We start from the raw sequence: 24921 nt of genomic DNA, 5'->3' as shown, positions 1-24921 counted from the left end.
ATAAAAATAATAAACAAATAATGCCCCTGGCGGATAAAAAAGTAAATTTCGACCAAGACATTATTGAATTGTTTATTTTTTCGTGCTCGTTTCGCTACTTGGTTTAAAGCTTTAGATGTGGCTTAAGAAAGAACTAAGTATAGCAATTAGAAAAGGAAAAACAGTTGATGCGTGTGTTCTTACATATCCCTCTAAAACAAGAATTCTAGCCTATTTTTGGTTTAAATGGATTTAAAAATCCATAATAAAATAAATATATATTAATTTAAATGTAATCATAATATTTTTTCCGGACTAATGCTATTTTAAAAGTAGACGGATCTCCTCCTAATAGCAGTGCTTCATTCCCCCAAAAAAAAAAGTCCTATAAAATACTGATATTAACATTGGTATTTATTCAGTAATACCATGCGTCTCGCTCCACGCGCTCGTACAAAAAACCAATTTCTAGTACTAATAAGATAAATTTAATACATATTCCTATTAGGATCTGATATATCTATGTAAAATATTGTTAGAGAGATAGATTTTGGATAGGTAGTCAAGTTTAAGTCCTTTTATTTGTTGGCTACATTATAACATTCAATCACAAGGAAGTGGTTCAACATTTTCCTATATCTGAATGAAAAAAAGAGTTTTATTTTTATAAAATTTGATAGTTTAAACCCCCCAAGACGGTCGACATCAACAATTATTACGTCACATGAAAACACTCAATATTCATTTTTGATTTACTTATCATGTTCATATTTATATTCCACTTGGTGAAATGTAGGATCATCCCATTTCCTTGAACATGAGTCTAACTAAGTCTTCTCTCCTAAGCTACTATTGAAGATAAGTAGTATATCGTTTGATAAATGAATAAATACTTTTAATTCTCTCGTAACTTGTTTTACCAACATGTAGACATCCATTTTTTTCCCTTCTCTATCATGAGTCATATTTAAGGGTGATAATTTTGGTAAGAATAGAAAAGCGTGCGAGGAGAAGAGAAGAAATACTTATGGCACCATTGATTAAATAATATACATCTTCTTCTATCAATCAAGAACGTCATCATTCCCGCCTTTATTATTCAATATTAATATAATATTAGATGGTGATAGTCGATAGAGAACTGAATAAAATGCTTAAAATAACGTCGCCTTCTGTCTGGATTTATGAAAATGAAGGCCCAGGAATTTGGAACATACTTACCGGATGAGAAACAGATGGCTTGTCGGATTTGTCGAAATAAATGTGCCTTTGGTCTCCTATCTAGAGTTACACGCCACTCATTATTCTCATCTCATATCAAGAGAATGGATATTCATCTAAAAAATCAAGTTAATGATGAATACATCAAGTCAGACTTTAACTCTGATCTCACAAAGATGTTTATTGCATGTTATATAACCTTATCAATTGCTAATCATCTATGTTCAAAAAATTTATGGAGAAACACACGGGTAAACCTATCCCTTCCCGAGGAGCCATCATTAAATTAATGGAGGATGTTGGTAATGATGTGATTTATAGAAATACATATAAAAATGTTTTGAGTCGTCCACACCAAATGACGATCAAGTTATCAGTAAAAAGTATAAAATATTTACTAATTTCGAAATGAAACTCTGAATTTTGTACTATCTAACAGTAAGTATTCAATTTTTTTTTTAAATCTAACCCTAAAATATGATTCTATTTTAGCCAAACTTATCAAGAATTATGATATACAACTCATTAAATAGTAAAAACAACTGCTTAAATGATCACAACAACGGGGGTAGTAGCTTTGGATGGTTCGCAACTAGTTTGTCTGAGACTAGTTTCTTCACTTAAAGACTTGGGTATGATCATTAGGTTTTGCAATATTACATAGTCAATAAATATTACTTTTTTATCACTTAAGGCTTAGCTATGGTTGATAAGCTCCAAGAAATGGTGTTCAGAAAACTCATAAAAGGCAAAAACAACTGCTTAAATGGTCACAACAACGGGGGTAGTTGCATTGGGTGTAGCATTGTAATTACCAATTGTGTATATATGTTGTTATATAAGCATAAGAAGAAAAAAATCTTTTTTGATGCTCTTAATAAGGAGTAATATTGCCGGACATTACTACATAATTAGCTTTTGCTCTAAATCTTTACGATGTCATGTTAAAAAACTACAATAAGTCAAGAATGGTTGCCTGAATTGTCTTATCAGTTAAATTTGACTGCATGGATTAACTTTTCTTTTTTTTAGATAAATATGAAATAAATGAAAGTGGGATTCTAAAAGCTGTTCTTACTAAGATTGGAAGAAGATATGGATTGAAATCTAACATTATTTTATGATTTACTTTATTATTAATAATTATTAAAATCTCATCGGTAGAAATATATCTATCCTGTGCACAATTGTATATGCAACTTGCACATAAGGAAAAAAGGTGATGATCTTTTTGATTAAACTCCACGTCTGGCTTGTATTTTGCAACCTCAAGTTATGACATATTTAACTGAATTCCGATGTTAGAACAAGAAGATATTATTTGGATCAATCTATTATTTCAATATTCTGTATTTATAATTTATTGTTATTATTAGTTATATGATTCTAATTGTTTAATTTTGTATATTTAACTTAAATGTATGAAGGTTTATTTTTTAGTATGTAGATTATATTTAATTTAAGCCTTCTATTTTAAATTTGGAACTTCAAATATATTTCGAAATACTCTTATTTTGTCTTTCGTTACACCCTCAAAAATCATAATAAAGTAGGCAACTGATAAATACTGATGTATTTTAAACAATGATACCATATGTCTTTCTCCCCCCTGTCTCCTCGCACGCGTTTTTCTCTACAATATTATCAACTATAGTCATATTACAAACCTAATATTTAAATACGTTACTTGGTTACATAGATAAGGTCTGTTGTAAAAATACGTTAATAGACTGAGCCTCAGTAGTACTTTTAAAGTGAGAAAAAACTCTCATTTCTACATAGTTTATAACAATAATAAAATGTTTTTTCAAACATAATTGTCTTTATTAAACCATTTTACGAATATTTATTTAACAGTAAATCAGGTATATGCTTCACGGAATCCATCTTTTAATTATGATTTTAAGAAGAAAAAATATCATAGTTTTTCATGTTTCGTTTCACATTATAAAAACTGCAGTCTCCTAAGCCCACAACATGGTTAGCAAATATAAAGTGTAGGCAATTTTATCTTATTCTATATTACTCTGTAAAGATTTAGATATTAATCTAATTAATTAATATTTGGTAACTATAATTAAGTAATTATAAATTTGTAAATTTATTGGATCCTCTAGAACTTTAATGATAGGATAGGAGATTATTCATGGCCATTATGGAGTTCCTTAAAAACAAAAAAAACACATTTTTTTCATCAATTATATTGAATATTTTGCCCTACCGTGTATTTTTATGTCAAAATAAAACCAACATATAACATAAATTAAATCTTACTTGTCTAACAAAAATCTATCACTCGATCTAATGTCTATGTAGTTTCATTATTATACATATTATAGCAGACCTTTATTCAATTTTGATCAAAAAATGTTATGTTTTCATTTTTTCTTAAGGCCATTTAATGAAGTTTTTTTCATTTTGGAGGGGAAGGAAATTTATCAATTTTATGTATTAAAAATACCAACTATTATGATGCAATTTATGACGTCAGGGAAAATGGGTTAAAAAAACTACTTTCGGACCTATATACTCATTAATACGAATATTTTGGTTATTTATGTCTCCAAGATATTCGATTTCCAAAATGTTTAGGACATGTGTGAAAATGCTCTATAACATACTGAAAAGATGCATTCATTAATTTGGAAATGACGTTTGGAGCGTTTCTATACTATATTCTATAACTCCATATGTAATCTACTTAGGTAAACTCATTGAGATTGTCGGTTTTCGCGCCAATTTTATTTTTCTCTTAATAAAGCGGGAAATGCAATACACGCTTTTGGGGGATATTTTCTTGTTGATTCTTGGCGGGAAACTTTAAATAACCACGTTTTAAAAAGGAAGAATGATTTTTCTGTCAAAAGACTAACAAAACACAACAAAAGTAACAGGTGATATACGAGCAGAGGAGAATATAATATAAAATACACCTATTCCCAAATGGAATGTACTAGAAAGAACCAAAAATAGTCCTTTATTCCTACATAATATTATATATACTTTATAATATTATTGGTCAAGTGGAACTATTAGAAGCAGTACTCATCTGTCCAGCGTCGCTGGAATGTATTTGCAAGTGGAGGCAATGATAAAATTTTAGTCATGCAGCCATACAATTAAATTATATAAATATTACACTCAATCTAAAAAAGTGAGGGATAATGGCCTCTATGGTTCCAACGCTACTGTATCTGGCCCTAAAGGGTCATTATAAGAGGTTATTATTGTCACAGTTAATGTTACGGGGCGAACCTTGGACATAAATGTACTAGTGCAGATCATTTCGTTGTCTATAATATTAATACATAATACTGCTGGAATCAATTAGAACACCTTTCTAGCTTTAAGAATAGCTCTTAATTAATTATTATGAATTAAACAAATTAAGTTGTGTAGAAGTTATAACTTGTCTAAGCTACAAGCACAAGTTACATTTTATTCAAACATCAGTCATTTTAAATTAGTAGCTACTAAACTAATTAAATTTGAATCTATTAAAATTACGTATTTACGACTAATATAGATATGGGCATTTAAACCATCAAATGTGTAACATAATACTACTTATTAAATATTAATTTTTTTTTTGATTGCAACTTCTTTTCAACATATATTTATGTCCGTTTGATATGCTTTATGGTTTTGTTGATCCTATACATAAATGAAATAACATATTATTACAGTCCGGAACTAACCTAACCCTTATTTGGAATATAAAATTTTAGTATTCTCTTAAAATATGATATTGGTATTATTAAAAAAAAGATCATTCATTGTGTTCTTATGAACAAAATGTCGGATGTCCAATAGTGAATAAAATTATTTAAAAAAAGGATCATAAAACTATAGGAAGTGCAGAGTGAATTGCTATCAAAATGGACACAATTTAGCATATAATATATTCATACCCTCAAACCGGAAAAGTTTTAACGTCTTCTAAAATATACTTAATGGATTAATGATTGAATCATGCACGCATTTGGACTCTACTTAGAATATTGTATACAAATTGATAACGTTTTTTATTACTAGAGATCATTTGTAGAATCAATATTAATGATTAGTGTCCCATTTAGATTCTTGATCATATAGTCAACATTAAAATTCTAATAGTAAATTGGTACTGTTTTATACTAGGAATCGTTATATTAGTGTAGAAAAATATAGAATTAAAGTTATGAGACTTCCAGACTCCTAATAAAAATTATAGAATCTGTGGGAGGTATTAGAACTTGTCAAATTGGGATTTTCTTCTTAATAGCTGAGTACCTTTGGTCTAGAAGCCTTCTTTGGAGATTAATAACACTAAACTGCATTGTGCAGACAAATCTAATGGGATATTAAAGATAGATTTTCCACAAATAGATATTATTAACATTTCCATAGAGATTAAACTAACAGGTATAGATTATAAATAATTAATACAAGTAATAATAATTCATTTAATAGATCTAAATATAATTATACATCTGGCAAAATAATGTGATTTTTTTGTTACTAAGTTTTTAAAAACAAGTCGAAATTATTTTATTGTAATATAATAGTAATTGGTATATAATTAATTATGTAAAGTGTAAATATTCTAGAATAAAAAATGTGAGAGAGACATAAAATAATTATTAATTAAAATGAAATTGTGCTAAATTGTTGGTTTATAATTTTTATTTAAGTAAATTTCACTGGACGAATAAACTTAACCTGAAAAAATCATTGCATTAAGTACTTAAAGTGGGTAGAATTTCGAGAAAAAAAAAGAAGCTTTGAATGTAAAGAAGGTATATGTATAATCAAACATCGTTATAAAAATTGAGAATAAAGATTTGGAAAACAAATTATGTATTTAAAAAACTTGGGAAAAGCCAAAAAACTAATCATATCTGATACGTTAAAAAAAAGCAGCATTAAAATTACATATTATGGTAATTTAATGACGATAGATACGGAAAGAGTTTTAATTTCAATTATAAGATGTTTTTATTATAAAGGTTCTTTCAATAATAAATAAATGCAAAAACAGTATTTTATGCTACTCATAGAGAGAAAAAAATAATTTTCTTTCATTTGAAAACAACATAAACAACAAAAAAATATTATTAATAATAATTAAAGATTCATAACTTAAATCACTTAATGAATGATTGAATAATTATCCGAAATATATATATGTATATAAATAACTAAAGTAACCCTCTCTCTAGATGAAAAATAATATAATGAAGAAATAATTATTTGATTATTTGGATTGAACTCATGGTAATTAATTATTTAAATATATATATTTCCTTTTCGTAAAGGTTGAGGGGTTGGGAGAAGGAATTGATCTATGTTTTTTTTTTTGTAAATGATGAAGATTATAATATTATTATATGTGTAAAACGTCAATATATAGTCCGATAGAATCAATCACTGTGGCGTAGGAAGTTTGGAAATCCGTGAAACCCAATCTGAAATGTCTAATCCATCATTTTCAACTCCAGCAATCCATGGATGAGCCTGAAAAAAAAAAGAATATGTAGTAGGATAAATATATAATAATTAATAATACCATGAGCGTATCAAGATCCGGCCTCTCATTTGACTTTTTCCTAAGACATCGTTCAACAAAGTCCCTCATTTCATCTGAGAATACTCGACTCAGTAATTTTGGTGGAGGTTGATTGACTATATACTCTAACAATTCGAAAATAGCCATTGGCTTGCCTGAAATATAAGACATCAAAATATAAATTCAATTACATGTGACTTATGTAGTATGCCATTACATGATCCATTCCCTGGGGACTTGGGGATTCGATTTGCTCGAGCTATCGCCACATCTTCAGGTCCAATTTGAGGTCCAAATATATGTGTTAAGGCTGCAACATCTGGAGGAGGAATGGGGTACATGCCAAGACTAATTTCTAAGAGAGAGAGTCCTAAAGACCAAACATCACTAGCTACAGAATATGGAGAGCCTTGTAATCTCTCAGGTGACATGTAAGATCGAGTTCCAACAAAGGAGTTGGCCATTGAATCAATGAGCTGGCCGGAAACTCCAAAGTCACAAATTTTGATTTCTCCTTGACTATTTACCAATATATTGCTGGGTTTTACGTCCCGATGAATGATTTTATGCCTCTCTCGAAGGTAGCTCAAACCTCGAAGGACCTACAGGAATAAAACAGTAGCCTATTATAAGAATTACTGAGTATTGTTGCCAAAGGAGATAGTTACAGCATATGTGATTTTGCGCGAATACTTTTCAGGGATTTTACCAGTCTTTTTGAGGACTAAGTCTAGAGATCCACCATCCATGTACTCCATACATATGTTTATTTCTCCATCGCTAAAAAAAAAGATAATAATTAAAATTCATTGAATAACCAATTATATATATAATATTAAGTAATATGTGGTTCCTCTTGCTACAAAAATGTTCATAGAAGCACAAAAAGGAAAAATTTGGAGACGGAACACGTTTAATGTTTTAAGAAGCATTTAGTAGCATAGACCAGGGCTATTTTTTATAAATGGAGTAGGTTTAAATTTCCCAACCAATTCCTTAGGTTAGAGCGAAAAATAATTACGCTACAAACCAATGATCGACTACTTTTGGGAGTGAGATAATCAAATATGCTATGTATTATGTATCGTGTACTAGTGATGACCATGTTTTAAATATATTACATTATAATATTCTTATAAACTCAAACTACTTAAAAAACCTGAATTGTTTTTAAGGTTGCATGTGAATTTTTTCAACAAGTATCTTAACTAACAAACGTTCGATATTTGAATGAGAAAAGAGGCAGACACAAGTCTTAAAGTTTGAGAAATATTGCCTTATATAATAAACATAAAGAATCAACAATTGGTATGACAAAAGTTATTTCTTGTTCAAGAGATGGATAAAACTCAACAATTGGTATATAACTAAAGTTACTTTTTGTTCAGGAGATAGATAAAACTCTCACGTGAGACCGAGATTGTCCTTTTGACTAAACCATGAACTGCATTACTCACAAACTGACACAGATTGAATAGTCCTGACATGGACCTTGGGTTAAAAAGACATTAAGTGTTTAGGAATAATCCTGAAGCAACTTATGCATGGGAAAAAAAATTTAACAACAAAAAACCGCTACTTCGGAGAGTTATGACAAGGGTATGTTTGGGTAATAGGAGGGACCTTGTAATAGTAGGGCAGAAGTACCTATGGTAAGCTCCATAGAATCCCACAATATATGGGGAATTGCATTTGTGGAGTATTTTAAGTTCTGTAATGATTTGTTTTTTTGTAGCGGGTTTGACTTCCAAGTGAATCATTTTTTTGGCCATAATGGTCCCTGAAGGTCGATGTAGAACACAATGAACGACACCTAGAGAGGAAAAGAAACATAATAGTAATAAGTAAGGTGACAGAAAGATGGTTTGTTGGTGTTACCCCCATTCCCAGATCCCAGTTCCGAGAGTTTCTCAAATTCTTCATCCCCTTTGAGATCCCCTAATTGCTCCTTTCTATTCAAAAATACCTCAAGCCTCTCTCTTTGCTTGTCGTTGACGACATCAAAGAGACCCTCGTTTGTATGCATTTCCTCATCCTCCGCAGAATTATCTTTGGAAGGGTTGGGGATCATTCCACTATTATGATCCACCATGTTGGAGGGAGAGTGCTTCCAAGCATCCTCCTCTTCAGAGGCTGGAAGTGTCAGGGGCAAAGGAGGAGGCTTCTTTGTCTTTCTCCCACTCGACATCTCTTCAACTTCTTTTTCTTCTCCTGGCTTTAATTGGAGTTCAGTCTTTAATTTCTTAATTAATTATTAATTACCTAGGTAATTAATAATAGTAGTTTAACTTAAAATGACAAATCCTATCAATTCCTAGACAGAATCATCAGTATTTTTTATTTATATTGAAGAACTAGGAAATGACGCAAGAGATGGCAGCACCTAATAGAGACAGAGGTTGAGTGAACACACATCAAACTTCCGACAACTAATGACATTACAGTCTACTACTTCAATATTCACGCACCACATACATATATTCTGTATTTCATTGATCGCTATTCGCTACTACTCTTATTCGACTCATATCATAATAATAGAAAAGGAATCAGGAAAGCAGAATATTGATTAATCCAAAAATGCTCTCGTTTGCGATTCACTCCATCCCCTTCCATTATTCCATTAGCTGGAAACATCTAAAAGTATCATTAGAATAAGTAACTGTATTTTGTTACTCTCTTTAAATTAGATTATCCTTATCTATCGCTTATCAATAAAGTATGTAATCAAATCGTTGCTCTTTACATGGAAGGAAATACTCAAAATGTACCAATAGAAACTACAACAAAAATAAATGAGAATCACACGTGGGTTCCGTTCCATCCCTACACACTTAACAACTTACATTTGCAAATGATAAGCGATACAGCATCTAGAGGAGGGTACGCTAAATTGTAGCCGGGTTTAAAAAAAAAGATATTTATCCCTAATTTTTATTTATTGTTGCAGCACGTTGGGCAGAAAATTATTTCCGTTTCCGGAGGTGTTCAATATTAAGAAACAGGGGATACAATCTCAAATTACACCCCTGTTTAATGATATAAATATTCGGAATGATAGAATATTTTGATTTCGAATCTCGTTAGCTTTCGCAAATATCCATGATATCGCGGAAATTTGGATTTTACTGAGAGTATGAGTCCGGCTGGAATGGCTGGGGGTGATAGAGGGAGTTTTTTAGAAAAGGGGTGGGGCGAATGAATAATACTATGTATTCCCTCTGTTTTTGTGTCTGCGCCTGTATGGATCTATAGAGCGTTGCGTGTCTCTTTGTAGATTTGTCAGCGTGTGTGGCACTTAGCAGTGTGTGAGTGATAATCTCTTCCTTTCCTTCTTTTCCTTTCGCTTCGCCTAGCGAGAAAGAGACGAAAATTCTTTTCCTTTCAAGTTTTTATCAAACTACATTTGGAGTCAAATCATGTCGAATTCGGACAGAAGGTGAGTGAATGGCTTTGGGTTCTCAAGGAGTCTTCCTATTCCAATACCTAATTTATTATCCCCTAGATCCCCTGTGGACGAGAATGAACGAGAATTTAGTCGTCCTGGTGCAGATGATGGCGACACAAACGACATCATCGAGTGCAACTGGTTCGAGATTTGCGAATCATTCGACGATATGAATCTAAAGGAAGATCTCCTTCGTGGCATTTATTCATTTGGTAAGGATAGGGAGAGGATTGGGGGTTTTGTATCTAGGGATTTGGGATTTCTGAGCAATTGTTCTCTTTCCTTCTTTTTCCTTCCTTTTTTCCCTTCGCCTTGTGCCTTGCGCCTTGCGCCCTGCGCCCCTTTCCATGTGTAGACTACGAAAGTGGAGTGGAGTGGATCTTTTCCTTCCCGTTTCTTGGTGTCTCCTCATCCATGCAGGATGAGTCATACCTTCTCTGAATTTATCAACTTCCTGTTGAGGAGCAACTTGCAAGGGGGTGTGGGTGGGTGTGGGCAAAACGACTCATCTCTTGTGCCACACATTAGAGCCGTAAATGGGCATTTGATTCCATTTATGGTGTCGAAGTGTGGCTAAAGTAAACTCATTTATGAAATGGTCGAACAACCCTTGATTACTTTGGATCCTCAGCAATGGATCCAGAGTAGGGGCCGCGTCCACAGTTGTCTAGGGAGGAGGGATGTGGGATGTGTGCCACACTCTGCTTACAAGATGAACTAACACTCATTTTCTTTTTCTGCTTGTGATTGAAGGTTTTGAGAAGCCATCTGCAATTCAACAAAGAGCGATTGTTCCATGCATCAAAACAAGAGATGCAATTGCTCAAGCCCAATCAGGAACGGGTAAAACTGCGACTTTTTCGATCGCCATCCTTCAGAAGATCGATATCTCCATGAATAGGACTCAAGCTCTTATTTTAGCTCCTACCCGAGAATTGGCTCAACAAATTCAAAAAGTGGTCCTCTCTCTTGGAGATTTTTTGAAGGCCACTTGTTATGCCTGCATTGGCGGTCGTTCAATCTCGAGTGACATCCGTGCTCTGGAACATGGACCTCATATCGTTGTTGGTAAGTTATTTGTACATAACTACTTAACTGTAGGCAAATATGGTATCTCCGTCTCCCAAGAGTATTATACTATATTGGGAAAACGGTCGAACTTTTGCCAGAGTAATTTTGTCGCATTTGCATCGTTAGGTTAACAACATATTCATGTTCTTATCCTTGGAAATCTCTTCGACTACAAATAGTTTATTTACTATCCTTGAAAAAACATTTTCCCTCAATTCATGTTAACATTATTATAATAATTTTATTGTGTAGGAACACCTGGAAGAGTATTCGACATGATTACTCGAGAACATCTTCGTACTGAAAACATCAAGATGTTCGTCCTCGATGAGGCCGATGAGATGTTAAGTAGAGGATTTAAGGAGCAAATCTATGACGTTTTCCGTCATTTAAACCAAGATATCCAAGTTGTTCTTATGTCGGCTACCATGCCTGACGACGTCTTGGATGTCACCAAAAGATTTATGAGAGATCCCATTCGAATCCTTGTCCGTAAAGAGGAATTGACCTTGGAAGGTATTCTTCAGTTCTATGTGTTTGTAGAGAAGGAAGAATGGAAGCTCTCAACTCTCTGCGATTTGTATGAGACTCTAACCATTACTCAAGCTGTCATCTTTTGTAATACCCGCAGGAAAGTTTGCTGGCTTACAGAGAAAATGGGTTTAAAACACTTTACTGTTTCTTCCATGGTGCGTATATTATATCATCTTTATTTTTATGTAACATAATTCAATATCTTCATTATTCCTCTCCCATTTGCTTATTTATATAAGCAAATAAATTGAAAACTCGTTTTTCCTATTATGGAAATATTCATTTTTATCACACTCTAGAATATTGAAGGGCTTGCTATTAGTAAATGCATTTTATTAGAACCTCAACTCTAAGTCATTCGGAGTTGTGGCGTTCGAAGAATGCTATATGATGATGGGACAATATGTACATTTTAAAGACTATCTTTTCTGGAGGCTTTAGTTTTAATACATATTTCCCTACACCAAAAGAATTAATCTTGATAATATTTGTCTTAGGTGAATGACCCATCACTAATAACATACATTATTTTTTATCAATTGCAGCACGGTGAAATGTCACAAGAGGAACGTGAAGTGATTATGCGTGAATTTAGAAGTGGATCGTCACGTGTATTAATCACTACAGATTTGTTAGCTCGTGGTATCGATGTGCAGCAAATTTCCTTGGTTATCAATTATGATTTGCCTGTCAACAAGGAAAACTATATTCACAGGTACTTAAATAATTGTGATCCTCCATTAAATCAGCTTTTTCCTTAAGTATGATGAACATCACTTAATTACTTAGACATGCAAGCTTGATAAGAAATAAGCAGAAATTTTAACGTCTGATTAAAGCTCGAATTAATTCAGTCTCAAACTTATTTGACTTATAAATGCTATTATTGACTATTCTTATCTCTTTCAGAATTGGTCGTGGTGGCCGTTTCGGTCGTAAGGGTGTTGCTATTAACTTTATCACAGAAGGTGATAGAATGGCTCTTCAAGATATTGAAAAACATTATCATACCCAGATCGAGGAGATGCCGAAAGATGTAGCGAATCTTATATAAATATATAACAGAAATAAAAATTAAAAAAAAGTAAAATTTGGAATAAAAAAAAAATTTCCCTATTACATCTCAGGTGTCAATACTTCTTTCTAAACAAAAGAAAAACATGTTCCAAGATCTTAATTTATTATGGTAATGATCGCATTTTCAAACTTAACAAAATAAATAATTAGCTCATAATTGTTAGGACAGGTCCTCCCAACTTTCTTGTGATGATAAATACTATGGTATCAAGATAGTTATTATAAAAAAAAATCTCTTAACAAATCCATCCAGATGCACGCCACTACTTGCTGCGTATAACTTTGCTTTTGTCTCGTGAATCATGATAATTATTGGATTACAAAGAAAACTGTATAAAGTACATTCTCATTTCTAGTATAATTAAGAATAGTTGGATTTTGTTATAAATTTATATTATTAAAAATAAAATGCTTTCCTCATGCTTCTTCTTTTTTGCCTTGAGTCTGTATTATGAAAAATTGAAAGTTATGCCAATATGTGTAACCCTGCACTACCTCTAGAAATCGAGGAGTCGCAACTTTCCCATTCAACCTCAAAATATGCTCTTGTTTGAGAAAAATAGCAGACTTCTTACTCAAGACAGATTATGGTTTTGTCCCATTTAACTTCGTCTAAGTAGAAAATAAGTTTTTAGTCACAGTTAAAACAATCATTAACAGAAAGCAATTTAATTTATTACTTTAAATACACATACATTTGAATCGATTATAGGATTAATATGAAATTGTGACCATGAGTTACTATGAACAAGAATTTTAACTACAGTATAGAACTTGATTCACTGTCTATTTATTCGACTAAATAATATCCTTCCACTAAATTTAGTCAATTTCTCTTTATTGTGGCCATCAATTTGAAATTTGCGGCGCAATGGTTAATCAGAATAACTTATGCATAGAAATTGACTATAATTCGTCAAATAAATTTATTCCAGGCTCAATTTTGGGGGAAAATATTTTATATTACTTATATGTTGAAGGGCCACATTTAATTCTATATAATATAAGAAAAAAATTGCTTTGTCTCGTACTTACACAAAAGAAAATACTTTTTACACAAATAAATTTCGTCTAGTCATAGCCAAGGCCTCTTTAATACAAGTGCTAACCTAGACTTTGTGGCCTACAAAGTTGAGGACCCACTGATTAAGTGATTTTTTTATTTTGTACTATACACCAATAGACTGGTAGGTCCTGCAATTCTTCTCAGCCCAATGCTTATCATTATGCCAGAGTAAGCCAGGTCATAGCTGACGGAATTAACAGTGCTCAATATTATTCGACTCATCTATTCTTGAAAGTAAACATTAAGTGCAATTGCTTAAATGATGACAATATTCAAATATATATTTAGTGTATAAAAGGAAAAATTACAGGAGTATCAAATATATATGATTAAATAACAGCGTCGGATATTCAAAATCACCTCTATCCAATAAGCAATGGCATGATTTTACTTCTATAAAAACCCCCTTGATGATAGAATGAGTTGCTAATTGACATGTAATGTAAAATAAATTTAAGAATAAAAATTGTAGTTCTATATATTCAATTAATAATGACTTCCTCTCTACCAGGGGCGATACGAATATCAAATTCACTTATAGGGGCAGTATTTAAGAGTTCTCTTTTAGCAGCTTCACTGGATGATTCAACTATCTCTATATTAACATTATGTTCCTCTTCTGTGTTTATTCTATTTTCATCCGTGACTTCATCATCATCACAATGAATACCCTCATCATTGGAGAGAATATCTATGTCCTCCAAATGTTGCTGCTCGCTCACAATTAATTTAACTAAGGTAATGGCATCTGTAGGATTCAAGGTATTCACTCCAGCAAAAACGCGAACGCGATTAAAGATATTTTCGATAAAATCCTGATTTAACCTGAAAGTCTGGATATGAGGAACGTAGCCATCTTCCTTTACTATGCTTTGATAAAGGATTTTTGTAGACATTATTGAAATGAGTATTCCTTGCTGAAAGAGTGGAAGCTGAGAATTATTCATCAACTTCAGATCATAAATTAATTTTTCCATGTCATTTAAGGCCCTGAGCTGAATCTCTTCATTGATACCAAGGGCAGAGCTGTAGGGACACCTAGGATTAAACACACACTTTGAGTTCATTACGTCGAACCAATTATTTATAATGGATACTCCGATCGCTCTAGGATCACTGGTATCGGATAAATGTAGGGCGAGTGCATTGGCAGTTGTATTTGACAATAGTTGAGAGGCAAGGCGTGTAGATCGTCGATCCTCTCCCTTACACCGAATATGCCGAAGGGAAATCTTATTTATGGACTTCACATCCTCGTTCTCAGAAGTAATCATACTCTTAAAGACTTGCTTACTTAGTAATATGAATTTATCTTTACTCGCATCGGGGAAGAAGCACTCCTCTTCCAGTAAATGATCGCGGAGCATTTTTAATAAATTAGGAACATCAGGAAAGATAAGGATATGACGGTTAGGGTCCGTAGGATTCACGATAATGGTATTTTCCTGTGATAGATTAAGCTCCTTAAAAAGTTTATGATTTCGAATGTTGAAATTAATTCCAACTACTTGAATGGTATTCTTTTCCAATTCTTCAATGATAGAAAATAGTAATTTCTTATCTAATTCGCAATCAAAGTCTTGGAAGACAATCTCCTTAAAATCAGAGACAAGACCTCGAACTACACCAATTTGAAGCGTCTTATGACTCTCATGATTTTTCCGTTGCTTAGAAGAAAATTTAAAACATGACTGAATATTCATTTCAGCTATGGATATAATGGCTAGACTTTTATTAACAGCTTTGAGCGTATCAAAGGACTCTCGTATCCGAATAATTGAGTCCGTTAAAATCCCTTGAGAAAATGTAAACTTTTGAAGAGCAACATCCAATGTATGCCGACTTGGAAGACAAACTAAACTCCAGGATCTTACATAACGTAGAGCATATGGGTTAATAAACCGTAGAATAAGTCCTCTAAGTATTTCTTCGCGCGAATAGTCTCTTTGATAGGATCGGGGCTCAATAAGATATCTTATTTGAGATTGTGTAAGACTCTTGCCCAACTCCTCATAAATTACTTCTCGTCGACCCTTCAAGGATTGAAGACGACGCAATTGCTTTCTATAAAATACTTTTGTATGAGTAAGACCATTCACTTTTGTTTCAAGGAGTCGAACTCTTGTCTATGGAATATATAAAGAATATTGTGTAATTATATACAAATAGAATGAATTAATTATAATTACCCTAAGTGTTTTAACAGTCTTTTTTAAGAGTAAACTCTCCTTGTTCCGAGAGGTTTCCTTACTCTTATCCTCACTACTACAATCGTAATTGGGAGTGGAGAGATTGGATATAAACAGCTCAAATTTACTTCTTTTCTTAGGTTTCGGAGCTTCTTTGATGTCTGACCCATTTTTAGCTCTTTCTTGCACGGAGTCATACTCCTGAATAGCTTCTTCCACGATTCGTTTCCTATTAAATTCTTCTATTTGTGGATCCGGAAGACGCAAGTCCTAGAATATTAAAAGAGATATTTAGTGTGAGCATTAATAACAAGTGGCATCAAACATGCCTCAAGTTGACAAGGGATGGAAACATGGGGTATGATGCCTTGTTTCAAACGAATTCCAAGGGGGAATTTCAGATCGTCGCCCTCATAGCAGCCAAAATAGTCTGTATATACAAAATGCCGTCCACAAACAAGAGATCTGTCGGGATTAAAGCTTTCCGAATTAGCACAGGATTGGATCCAGTCTCCTCGTATTTTTGGATCCTTGGGAAATGAATGGTATTTCACATCCCTGGGACTGGGACAGCCACTCACCATGCAGCGTACAAAGTAAGTATACTTTGCCAATCCCTTAGTCGGCGCTTCCTGATAATTAACATCATTAATTAGTGTGTGATTAGATAAAGAAATGCATCATTCAAAGTCTTACAGTCATTAGAGCAGCTATTATTTGTTAAGCTATGGAGAGTAAGCTCACAAGGATCCCTGACTTCTCTTTTTTTAACTAAGACTATCGAAATGAATGACGTCATATATCCATCTTCTCAATGTTATTATTAAGAACAAGATTAGGCAACAAAAAAATCATTTGCGGGCAAGAAGCTGATTTATAAAGTAATTCTCTCTCTTTCTCTTTGTAGTGATGTTGTTCGGAACCATTGTTTGAGTAAATACACACATAAAATGTAAAAAATGTAGTAATTTAAATTTGTTTTTTTTCATCGATTACTTATTTATTCACTTTAAATTTAGGTTTTTTAACTATTCTCTATCTTTATATTTCTGTATTTGGTATCCCAATAACGTCATCCATTATTCTAGTAAATTTTCAGTGGGAACTGATAATCGTTGCTGACTAACCTTGTTAATATCAAGATACTTAGTAACAAGGTAGGTCAGTCATGATTTTTTTAACCGCGCCAGGCAGATATGACGTCAAGGCCATAAATAAATGCCCTCCCATAATAAAATACGAAAAATGTATAAATTATAACATATTTATAAGTCAGTTGTTTTTGTTTACAAGTGCATTAATTATATAATTATTAACAATATTGATAAATAGCTAATAGGTTTAAGAGAAATATCGTAATATCAAATATGTGTTATAGTTTGCTAAATTGTGATATTTACTCGTAGTTGAGAACCCAAGAGTGTTCCTAAGAAGCTTCTGAAGCCAACAAGTTTCCCTTTCTATGCAAATTAACTACTTAGGGGATTGGGGTCTTCAATCGAGGGAGTGGTAAAGATGTCAAATGTTACTCCTTGGTCTTAACTCATGATAACTATTCACATACATATTATAATACTTCATTCCATTGATAAGAAAATGGATCCCTTGAATCAAGGAGTGGTTCATTCGGATTTGAGGGTGTCTAGAAATGGGAATTTATTATGAAATCCGAAAACATATTAACTTGGAATATTTCCACTCAGACTCGTAAGATTTGTATATAGCTTTGTTTCATCTCATGTTCACTATGAAGAACCTTAATACAATAACAATAATCAAGAATTTATAAATATTTTCAAGGATATCCGTTATCCTCTATGAATAACTCTAGATTGATGTGGACTTTTGTGCTAATTAATATATCATATGTGAAATGGGTAGGTCGGTCAATGAATTGAAATAACTGCAGGCCACTTCTTTAAATCTAATTATCCATCCTAAAAGCTCCTTTACTCTTAACAAATGCATTAAATTCAACATCTTAATATTATGTGGTTATAATGTAATGGTACTTTTACTTTTTTTAATATATATTTACAATGTGGAAAAATATCATAAACAATTACATTAATAGATAAGAATGATAATTTTGACAAATATTGATAATTTTTTATTTTAATATTTCGATGAGTTCCATTAGCTAAATTGCTGGACTTTTTTTGGATATATTTTTCTTTGAATTTTTCAAGATCTACTGGAATCATCATGATTATTTTCCTAATTTATGTCATTTTCTTGCATAGTGTATAAATCCAAAATAACGACTAATCTTTTACAAATATTATAACTTTCAAACAAGTGATCGAATAAACTTAAATCTACTAATTTGAAATTAATCATAATCTATGGGTTCTTAATTAAATAATTGCAATTCTAGATAATGGAAAAAAAAATTATAGGCTATATAAATAAATTGAAATTGATTTCAATATACAAAATGAAGGAGTATCTTGATATCATCATCTGTATATGTATTTAATATTCACAGTCTATGAAGAAAAAAGTGAGATTGATAAGAAGGATGAGTCAAGAGTATTTAATTCACAAATGCTTCGAAATTTACAACAAATAGTTAAAAAATTGATATTTCCTTACGTTGTACAAGGGATCCGATAGACATATTATTTAGATTTATATGAACTGCATGAAGAGAAAGCCATAACTGTGGTAAAGAAGTAATTCATGAATGGATTATTTTTATATTATTTTGAAAGATCCAAATACAAAAGCCTGTGAACTTTTCCTTATCTTAGTGAGTCAATCCTTGGTCACTAAAGAGACAAATGCCGAGGATTTAACTTCTTTGACATTACCATGCGACATCTAAATTGGGATGAGAACCACTCGAAACTTATTTAGGATCTCTCTTCGAAGAAACAGACAAACAGAGACAAGGAAACAAAGAGGTGGATTCATCTTAACAAACGAACGTTTCTCATGAACACATAATAAATAATCTCAAATAAAATCTCATTTGATCGAATAATTAATGAAATCAAACAAAAATCAAAGAGTCATCCTTGCCACGTAGAAATACTATTTACTAAAGATGATTGATATGTATATAATATTTATATTTTCATGAAAATAGCGTCCCTGATACATAGTCTCAAAGTATTTTGGTTATAATAATCAGAACCCTATAAGAAAATGTTGATATACTTATAGGGCTCTGATAATGATAACTCGGTTCTTTCCCAAACATATTATTATCAATAATTGATTACAAATGAAACCTGGACTTATACAAGAAATAACTCGCAACCTTTAATTCACGATCCCTTCATTTGTTTAGTGTCAAGTCATTACTGATTTGGATCATTTACATCCAAAAATTCAAAACCGTCAAGGCGGAAGAAGAAATTGAGCTTTTACGAATTCATAATATACTATTTACATATAATGTTATACATAGGCTTCAGTACAAATTTAAATAATTATATATGACTTGATAAATATTTTATAGTTTTAAAAAGTAAATGAATATTCCAAGTAATATATTATTATTTGATTAGATATGAAAGGGTAATGAAAGTACAGATGTGGTGGGTACACATAAAAACAACCTTCAATAAAAATCAAGACGAGGAGAAAATTAGATTTTAAAAAAATTTGATATTATATCCATACATGCTAGTTAAATATATATATATTTATATTGATCATATAGTTCATTGATTTCGATAAGTTGTTCAAACAAAATCCGTCAGTTTCTTATTTTTTTATTGTGACGATCAATTTGGGATACTTAAGGCCAACTTAAAACACACCCAAAGGGTTCATAAGAATACTTTTTTGATAAAAATTGACGATAATTCTTCTAACGATACAAATGTATTCCAGGCTCAATTTTAAGAAAAATCTTTCAAACTTGATTTTTTGTTGGCGACGCACATTGATATTGTGAATAGTCAACAAGGTTGCGTGAGTTTCATGGTATTAGTAAATAATAAGACATCTTAAAAAAACTTACAATATTTGTTGTTAGGAACGCACGCATATTAAATTAATAATAACAGCGTTTACTGAATTAAGGGTCTAGTAGTTTGTATAGTGACGTAAACCCCGCTTCTTCTTAAATCCGTAAATAAGTCATTTTTTTAATTGTATCTTTCAAATTAACAACACAAAATGGTTGATCCGGACGTTCCTGATAAAAATAAAAGTAATACTATAGTGCAAAATTATATATTTTCCCTGTCTTAATTGGTGTAACTTTTTCTCTAGGTGAGAGTGAATCAAAGAAAACTTTAAAGCCCGAAGAGCTCAAAAACTTGTCTTCCAGGCAGTACTTGGATGACTACATTGTTCCCGTACTTTTAAAAGCAATGACCTCTGCTAATCAGAAGCGACCCTCAGATCCTATCGAATACATTGGAAATTACTTACTCAAACATTCTGAAGACAAAAAAACTTCTAAAGAGACGTCGTCGACGACATCCTCCACTTCGTGAATTCTAGGATGATTTTAAGTGTTTATTTTTTGTGATATTTATTCCATTTTTGTAAAGGCATAATTTGAATAAAGTGTATGTTTTAAGCCTGAGTTTATAGTTTTAAATAGTTTACATTAATCTACAGTTGTGACTTATAATACTTGTACAATCTCTCTACAATCAAAAATTAAGCATCTGTCGATTGTAGAATTAAATTAATAATTGCTATTAAAGAAGATTACGACTCTTTGTATGGCAATTATTTTTGTACGATCTAGTAAAATTAACCTACTTTAATATACTTACTTAAACAATTCCTTCATTTTAGAGTATTGATTCTTGAAAAAAGATAAAATATATGTAGTGCATCAACATAAAAACAACTGTGAACAAAAATCAAGAAAAAAACGGAAATAATTTTTTACTTAATATATACAGGCCAATATTTGTTAAACATATTTGAGTCAATTATAGGCCTTGAATTCAAATTATTGGGATGAGTTAAGATACCCAAGAATTTAAACTGTAGTTTAGAATCTTTATGTTTGATTTAATACACCACTACAGCCTTTCAATTATCATTTGTCAATTTCTCATTTTTTTATTAGGAGAATCAATTTTGGGTATTTGAAGCGGAATTTGTGGCACCTCCAAAGGGTTTATAAGAATAATTTGTTGATAGAAATTGAAAATATTTCAAATAAGAATACAATACAGAATTTAATCCAGACTCCTTTTTGACAAATATCATTATAGCTTGTTTTTTTTGACGTAGCACATATGTACAATCATCAACATGGTGAACTGTTTTTTTAAAATATTTTCATGTCCTATATACATGCTTCAAAAAAATATATGTGAGTGATTTATTGGATCTATAATGAAGCTCTTAATTAAATATGAACTGTATACAGTAGGGCTAGCTATTTAGCCAGTCATAGAAAGTTATATTAAATCCTATCATTGCTGCCGAGTGGGATTGTACAAAAGAGTTAATGGCTCTGTAAAATGTGTGGAATAGGTTCAATAAGTTTACATGTGGAATTTTTTTACACTCAAGAGTCCTTTATTAATATAACTATTATACTTACTATATTTACTAGTTAATGCACAACAAAATGATATTGTATCGGGCAAATATTTCTAATATGTCTTCGTCGCACATTCAATATTTCCCAATATACAGTAATAACATCCCACATAGACGTCCGAATGTTAAACATATTTTTATTTTCAAAAAGAGGACCCTTGGCTTAAAAAGTAACGTTTTGAAATTGTTTTCTTTAATTAAAATTTTATTTTTTATTACTGTCGATTTTGAAAATGTGCCATTTACCCTTAATTAAACCAGACATTTTGTGAATCAGTAAAAAATTCCCGTCACAATAATATAAAATATTATATCGGAGTTTTTGGAACATAAAGCGAACATATTTGCTACGATTGGAGTCTTCTCACATTTATCTAAATCGTTGATTTTATTCCAGGTATAGTAATGATCGAATCTGCGTTAGTTGGGGTTGTTCTTGTATAACAAATGAGAGATTATAAATTATACAATTGTGTTTAAATAGAGCTCAATAATAAAAATTGTACATAATACATAAATTACTCAAGGGACCTTTATTACTACATAACTCACAGATGTTTTATTTCTTTTTTGAAGTCGACAAATTTATATTATATATTTTAAAAATTATGGATGTAGTTACGGACAAATGATATATAATAATACGTAAAATCAGGACAGAAATAATAATTAAATAATACGTCTACATTATATAAGATTAATTAATTAAATTGTTATTAACTTTTATTTAGTAAATTTTTGATATATATTTTAACAAAATTCTAAATATTTTTGTCCATTCGTATTTGAGACTGAGAGTAACAGGTAACCCATGATCAAATATAAAGGAGCCAATAATGAAGTAGATTCAATCTCAATTAGCGATCTTATTTCAAGAGTTACAGTTAGTTTCATTATATGAATCATTTTTCTGTGGACCATATTTTTTTAAGTATTCATATATCCACAATTGTCCATTTTAATTCTCCGTTTGTTTAGATAATCCTTAAAAGGATGCAAAATTGATGTTTAGTATCATTTTCTAAACAAAGAAATCGATACCATTGAAATTCTCATTCTGAAGGGAAATTGAGCAATAATGTCGTAGTACAATTTCATCAATAAGAATAGGGGATACTCCAGATTTAACGCCAAGTTTATTACTGGCATCTCCCCTTCAAAAAAAGGAAAAATTGATAACACTTTTTGAGCCTTCACAATAAAAAAAAATTGTTCTGAAGAAAATCAACTTAATTTCTTCAAATTTTTGCCAGTTAGGATAAAGGTCCTTTAAATAATCAGTACATTGCTCCATTATAAATTAAAATGTTCACTCCTTAAATGATCTTTGCATCAAAATCTCATTTCCTATTACTGATTAAATTATTATTTTTGTGTAATTTTATGTAGGTAATTATTTTCCTATTTTTTTATTTGTTTCGTTCCAATCTGAATATGTTCTCGGATTTGGTGTTCTTTCAATAAAAAAATTATTTATTATTACGATTTTTCAATTTAAAAAGAACCCTATCAAAGTGAAAATCACTATGTAAGCTGTCAAAAACATTTAAAATGAATAAGTTTAAGAAAGTTCAATTTAGAGTGTACGATCGAAGTTAGTAATTTAATTTGATAACGCCTCATAGAAAATTACTTATCAAAGGTCTTTGGAACGTAAATACAACATAAATAAATAAATATCAGATATTTGTAAATGAAATTAAATAAGACCAGTTATGAGACGTACATTACAAACATGTGATCAGCAGACATGAATAATTTTCTTATAGACAAAAGGCCTTTTTAGAGGTAAATTATTCATTTTTACATAAATCAATATGATACATATTATAGTATATAGCAGTGTTGGGTAGTAACGCGTATATCGCTAATATATTACTGTGTAATACCATTATTTTTCTAGTAACTAATAGTCTCACAATATTACTTAGTTAAAGAAGTAATACTTAATATAACGAAATTACTTTTTAATAGAATAATATGTAATTTAAAACTATATTACTTCATTGCAACTGTCATTACTTAAGTTATTAATAAAATGTCTTACACTGATAAAAAAAGCAACAAAAAAGTGATAGAAACTCATCGTTTGATTCTAGCAGTTATGCAAGCATAATAGAGAATATGAAATATATTTCTAGAAAGGGAACTTTTTTTGAAGTTTTTAAAAATAAAATAACTTCGAAATCCCAAATCTTACTTATTTGAAAATTCCCAAAGCAAAGTTGTGATGGATATTACCCACCCCCATTGCAGTTCTACTAACTCTAGGATCTGAGAAATAAAGCACTTGTCTAAGTGGACTTCAAATTTATTTCGAATATATTTGAAATGATGATATTATGAATATATTTTGTTCTCCAATATAACATTACAAGCATGGCTGCGGAGTTGGAAAATTTGTACCGACTCCGACTATAAAAATTAATATAATTTATGTAAACTCACCTTATTTTTAATCTAAGGCTTATATTGAGTAGTTTTGAAGTTATTTTCTAAATAATTATAAATTATAGGTATTAAGTACTATTAATTTATCAAACCTATTAAGTTAACTAATTTATAAGCTTTTTCTCAAATTTCAGACGTGCTCTATAGTCCATGCAATCACAATTCCCAAACACTTATAAAGTCATAATTATTAAATTGGGTAGAGCTTAGCCACTAAACGCGCTATTTCATTACTTAGTCTTGTGAATAGTCAATGTCATCAGAGAAAAGTGTAATATTGCAGTGACATGTTGGGTGTATTGTTGTTCCTCGATTACGAATACATAAATTATTCTCCTAAACTTATGAATGTATTAGCAATAGATAGATTCATCTAGTTAAATATCTTATATTCCAAATATTTTCTTTATACATAGCACAATTATTTACTACATATTACTAACTACCTATAACTATCAAATTAAATCTATATTTAAAATATATAGAGTCAAATGACTCGATAGTACTTATATTGGCAATGAAATATATTATTTAAAAATAATAATATGTGTAAGAATCGGAGTCGAAATCAGTGACATTCAAAATACTGGAGTCAGAGTCGGGCATTTTATGTGCCGACTTCGCAGCCCTGATTACAACTATATACATACTTGGAAGATTGGAAGACATAAACATCCTAGATGGTATGTCCCTAAGAAATATAAAAAGAAATTACTCTTGTTATTGAAATAAAAGTATTATTTGAGGCATATTCCATTTGAAATATAATGATGCTTTAGACGATTTCCAATGGTTACATTTTATGAATAAG

General features: G+C 31.1%; 3 protein-coding genes and 1 long non-coding RNA gene across 6 annotated transcripts; 3 read left to right on the top strand and 1 right to left on the bottom strand.

The window, feature by feature from the left end:
• Nucleotides 1-797: 797 nt before the first annotated feature.
• On the top strand, nucleotides 798-2706 carry LOC139905070 (uncharacterized). Its single transcript, XR_011779543.1, has 3 exons — nucleotides 798-1638; nucleotides 1693-1832; nucleotides 1895-2706. It is a non-coding gene; the product is annotated as an uncharacterized lncRNA (long non-coding RNA).
• Nucleotides 2707-5631: 2925 nt separating this feature from the next.
• On the bottom strand, nucleotides 5632-9600 carry LOC121115813 (dual specificity mitogen-activated protein kinase kinase 1). 2 transcript variants are annotated; one of them, XR_005863692.2, is made up of 7 exons: nucleotides 8627-9600; nucleotides 8396-8561; nucleotides 7417-7528; nucleotides 6966-7350; nucleotides 6749-6903; nucleotides 6331-6696; nucleotides 5632-5901 (listed from the first exon to the last, which is right to left on the bottom strand). XR_005863692.2 is itself a non-coding variant. In XM_040709960.2 (6 exons), exons 1-6 carry the CDS (start codon nucleotides 8934-8936, stop codon nucleotides 6607-6609), a joined length of 1218 nt encoding a protein of 405 aa, XP_040565894.1. In that variant the 5' UTR covers nucleotides 8937-9600; the 3' UTR covers nucleotides 5632-6606. The 2 variants fall into 2 exon arrangements, 1 of the variants encoding a protein (XP_040565894.1); XM_040709960.2 differs by having other exon boundaries at nucleotides 5632-6696.
• Nucleotides 9601-9965: 365 nt separating this feature from the next.
• LOC121115812 (eukaryotic initiation factor 4A-I) lies at nucleotides 9966-13300 on the top strand. 2 transcript variants are annotated; one of them, XR_011779794.1, is made up of 7 exons: nucleotides 9966-10187; nucleotides 10254-10408; nucleotides 10950-11264; nucleotides 11520-11956; nucleotides 12347-12516; nucleotides 12711-12987; nucleotides 13048-13300. XR_011779794.1 is itself a non-coding variant. In XM_040709958.2 (6 exons), exons 1-6 carry the CDS (start codon nucleotides 10168-10170, stop codon nucleotides 12853-12855), a joined length of 1242 nt encoding a protein of 413 aa, XP_040565892.1. In that variant the 5' UTR covers nucleotides 9966-10167; the 3' UTR covers nucleotides 12856-13300. The 2 variants fall into 2 exon arrangements, 1 of the variants encoding a protein (XP_040565892.1); XM_040709958.2 differs by having other exon boundaries at nucleotides 12711-13300.
• Nucleotides 13301-20119: 6819 nt separating this feature from the next.
• Nucleotides 20120-20679, top strand: LOC121115811 (protein dpy-30 homolog). Its single transcript, XM_040709957.2, has 2 exons — nucleotides 20120-20298; nucleotides 20361-20679. The coding sequence occupies exons 1-2, from the start codon at nucleotides 20265-20267 to the stop codon at nucleotides 20585-20587; spliced, it is 261 nt and encodes an 86-aa protein (XP_040565891.1). The 5' UTR covers nucleotides 20120-20264; the 3' UTR covers nucleotides 20588-20679.
• The last annotated feature ends 4242 nt before the right edge of the window (nucleotides 20680-24921 follow it).

The sequence above is a fragment of the Lepeophtheirus salmonis genome, chromosome 4, assembly GCF_016086655.4.
Source record: "Lepeophtheirus salmonis chromosome 4, UVic_Lsal_1.4, whole genome shotgun sequence".
Taxonomy (NCBI): Eukaryota; Metazoa; Arthropoda; class Copepoda; order Siphonostomatoida; family Caligidae; genus Lepeophtheirus; species Lepeophtheirus salmonis.
Note: the sequence above shows the minus strand (reverse complement) of the source record. Positions and strands in the feature narration are given on the sequence as shown.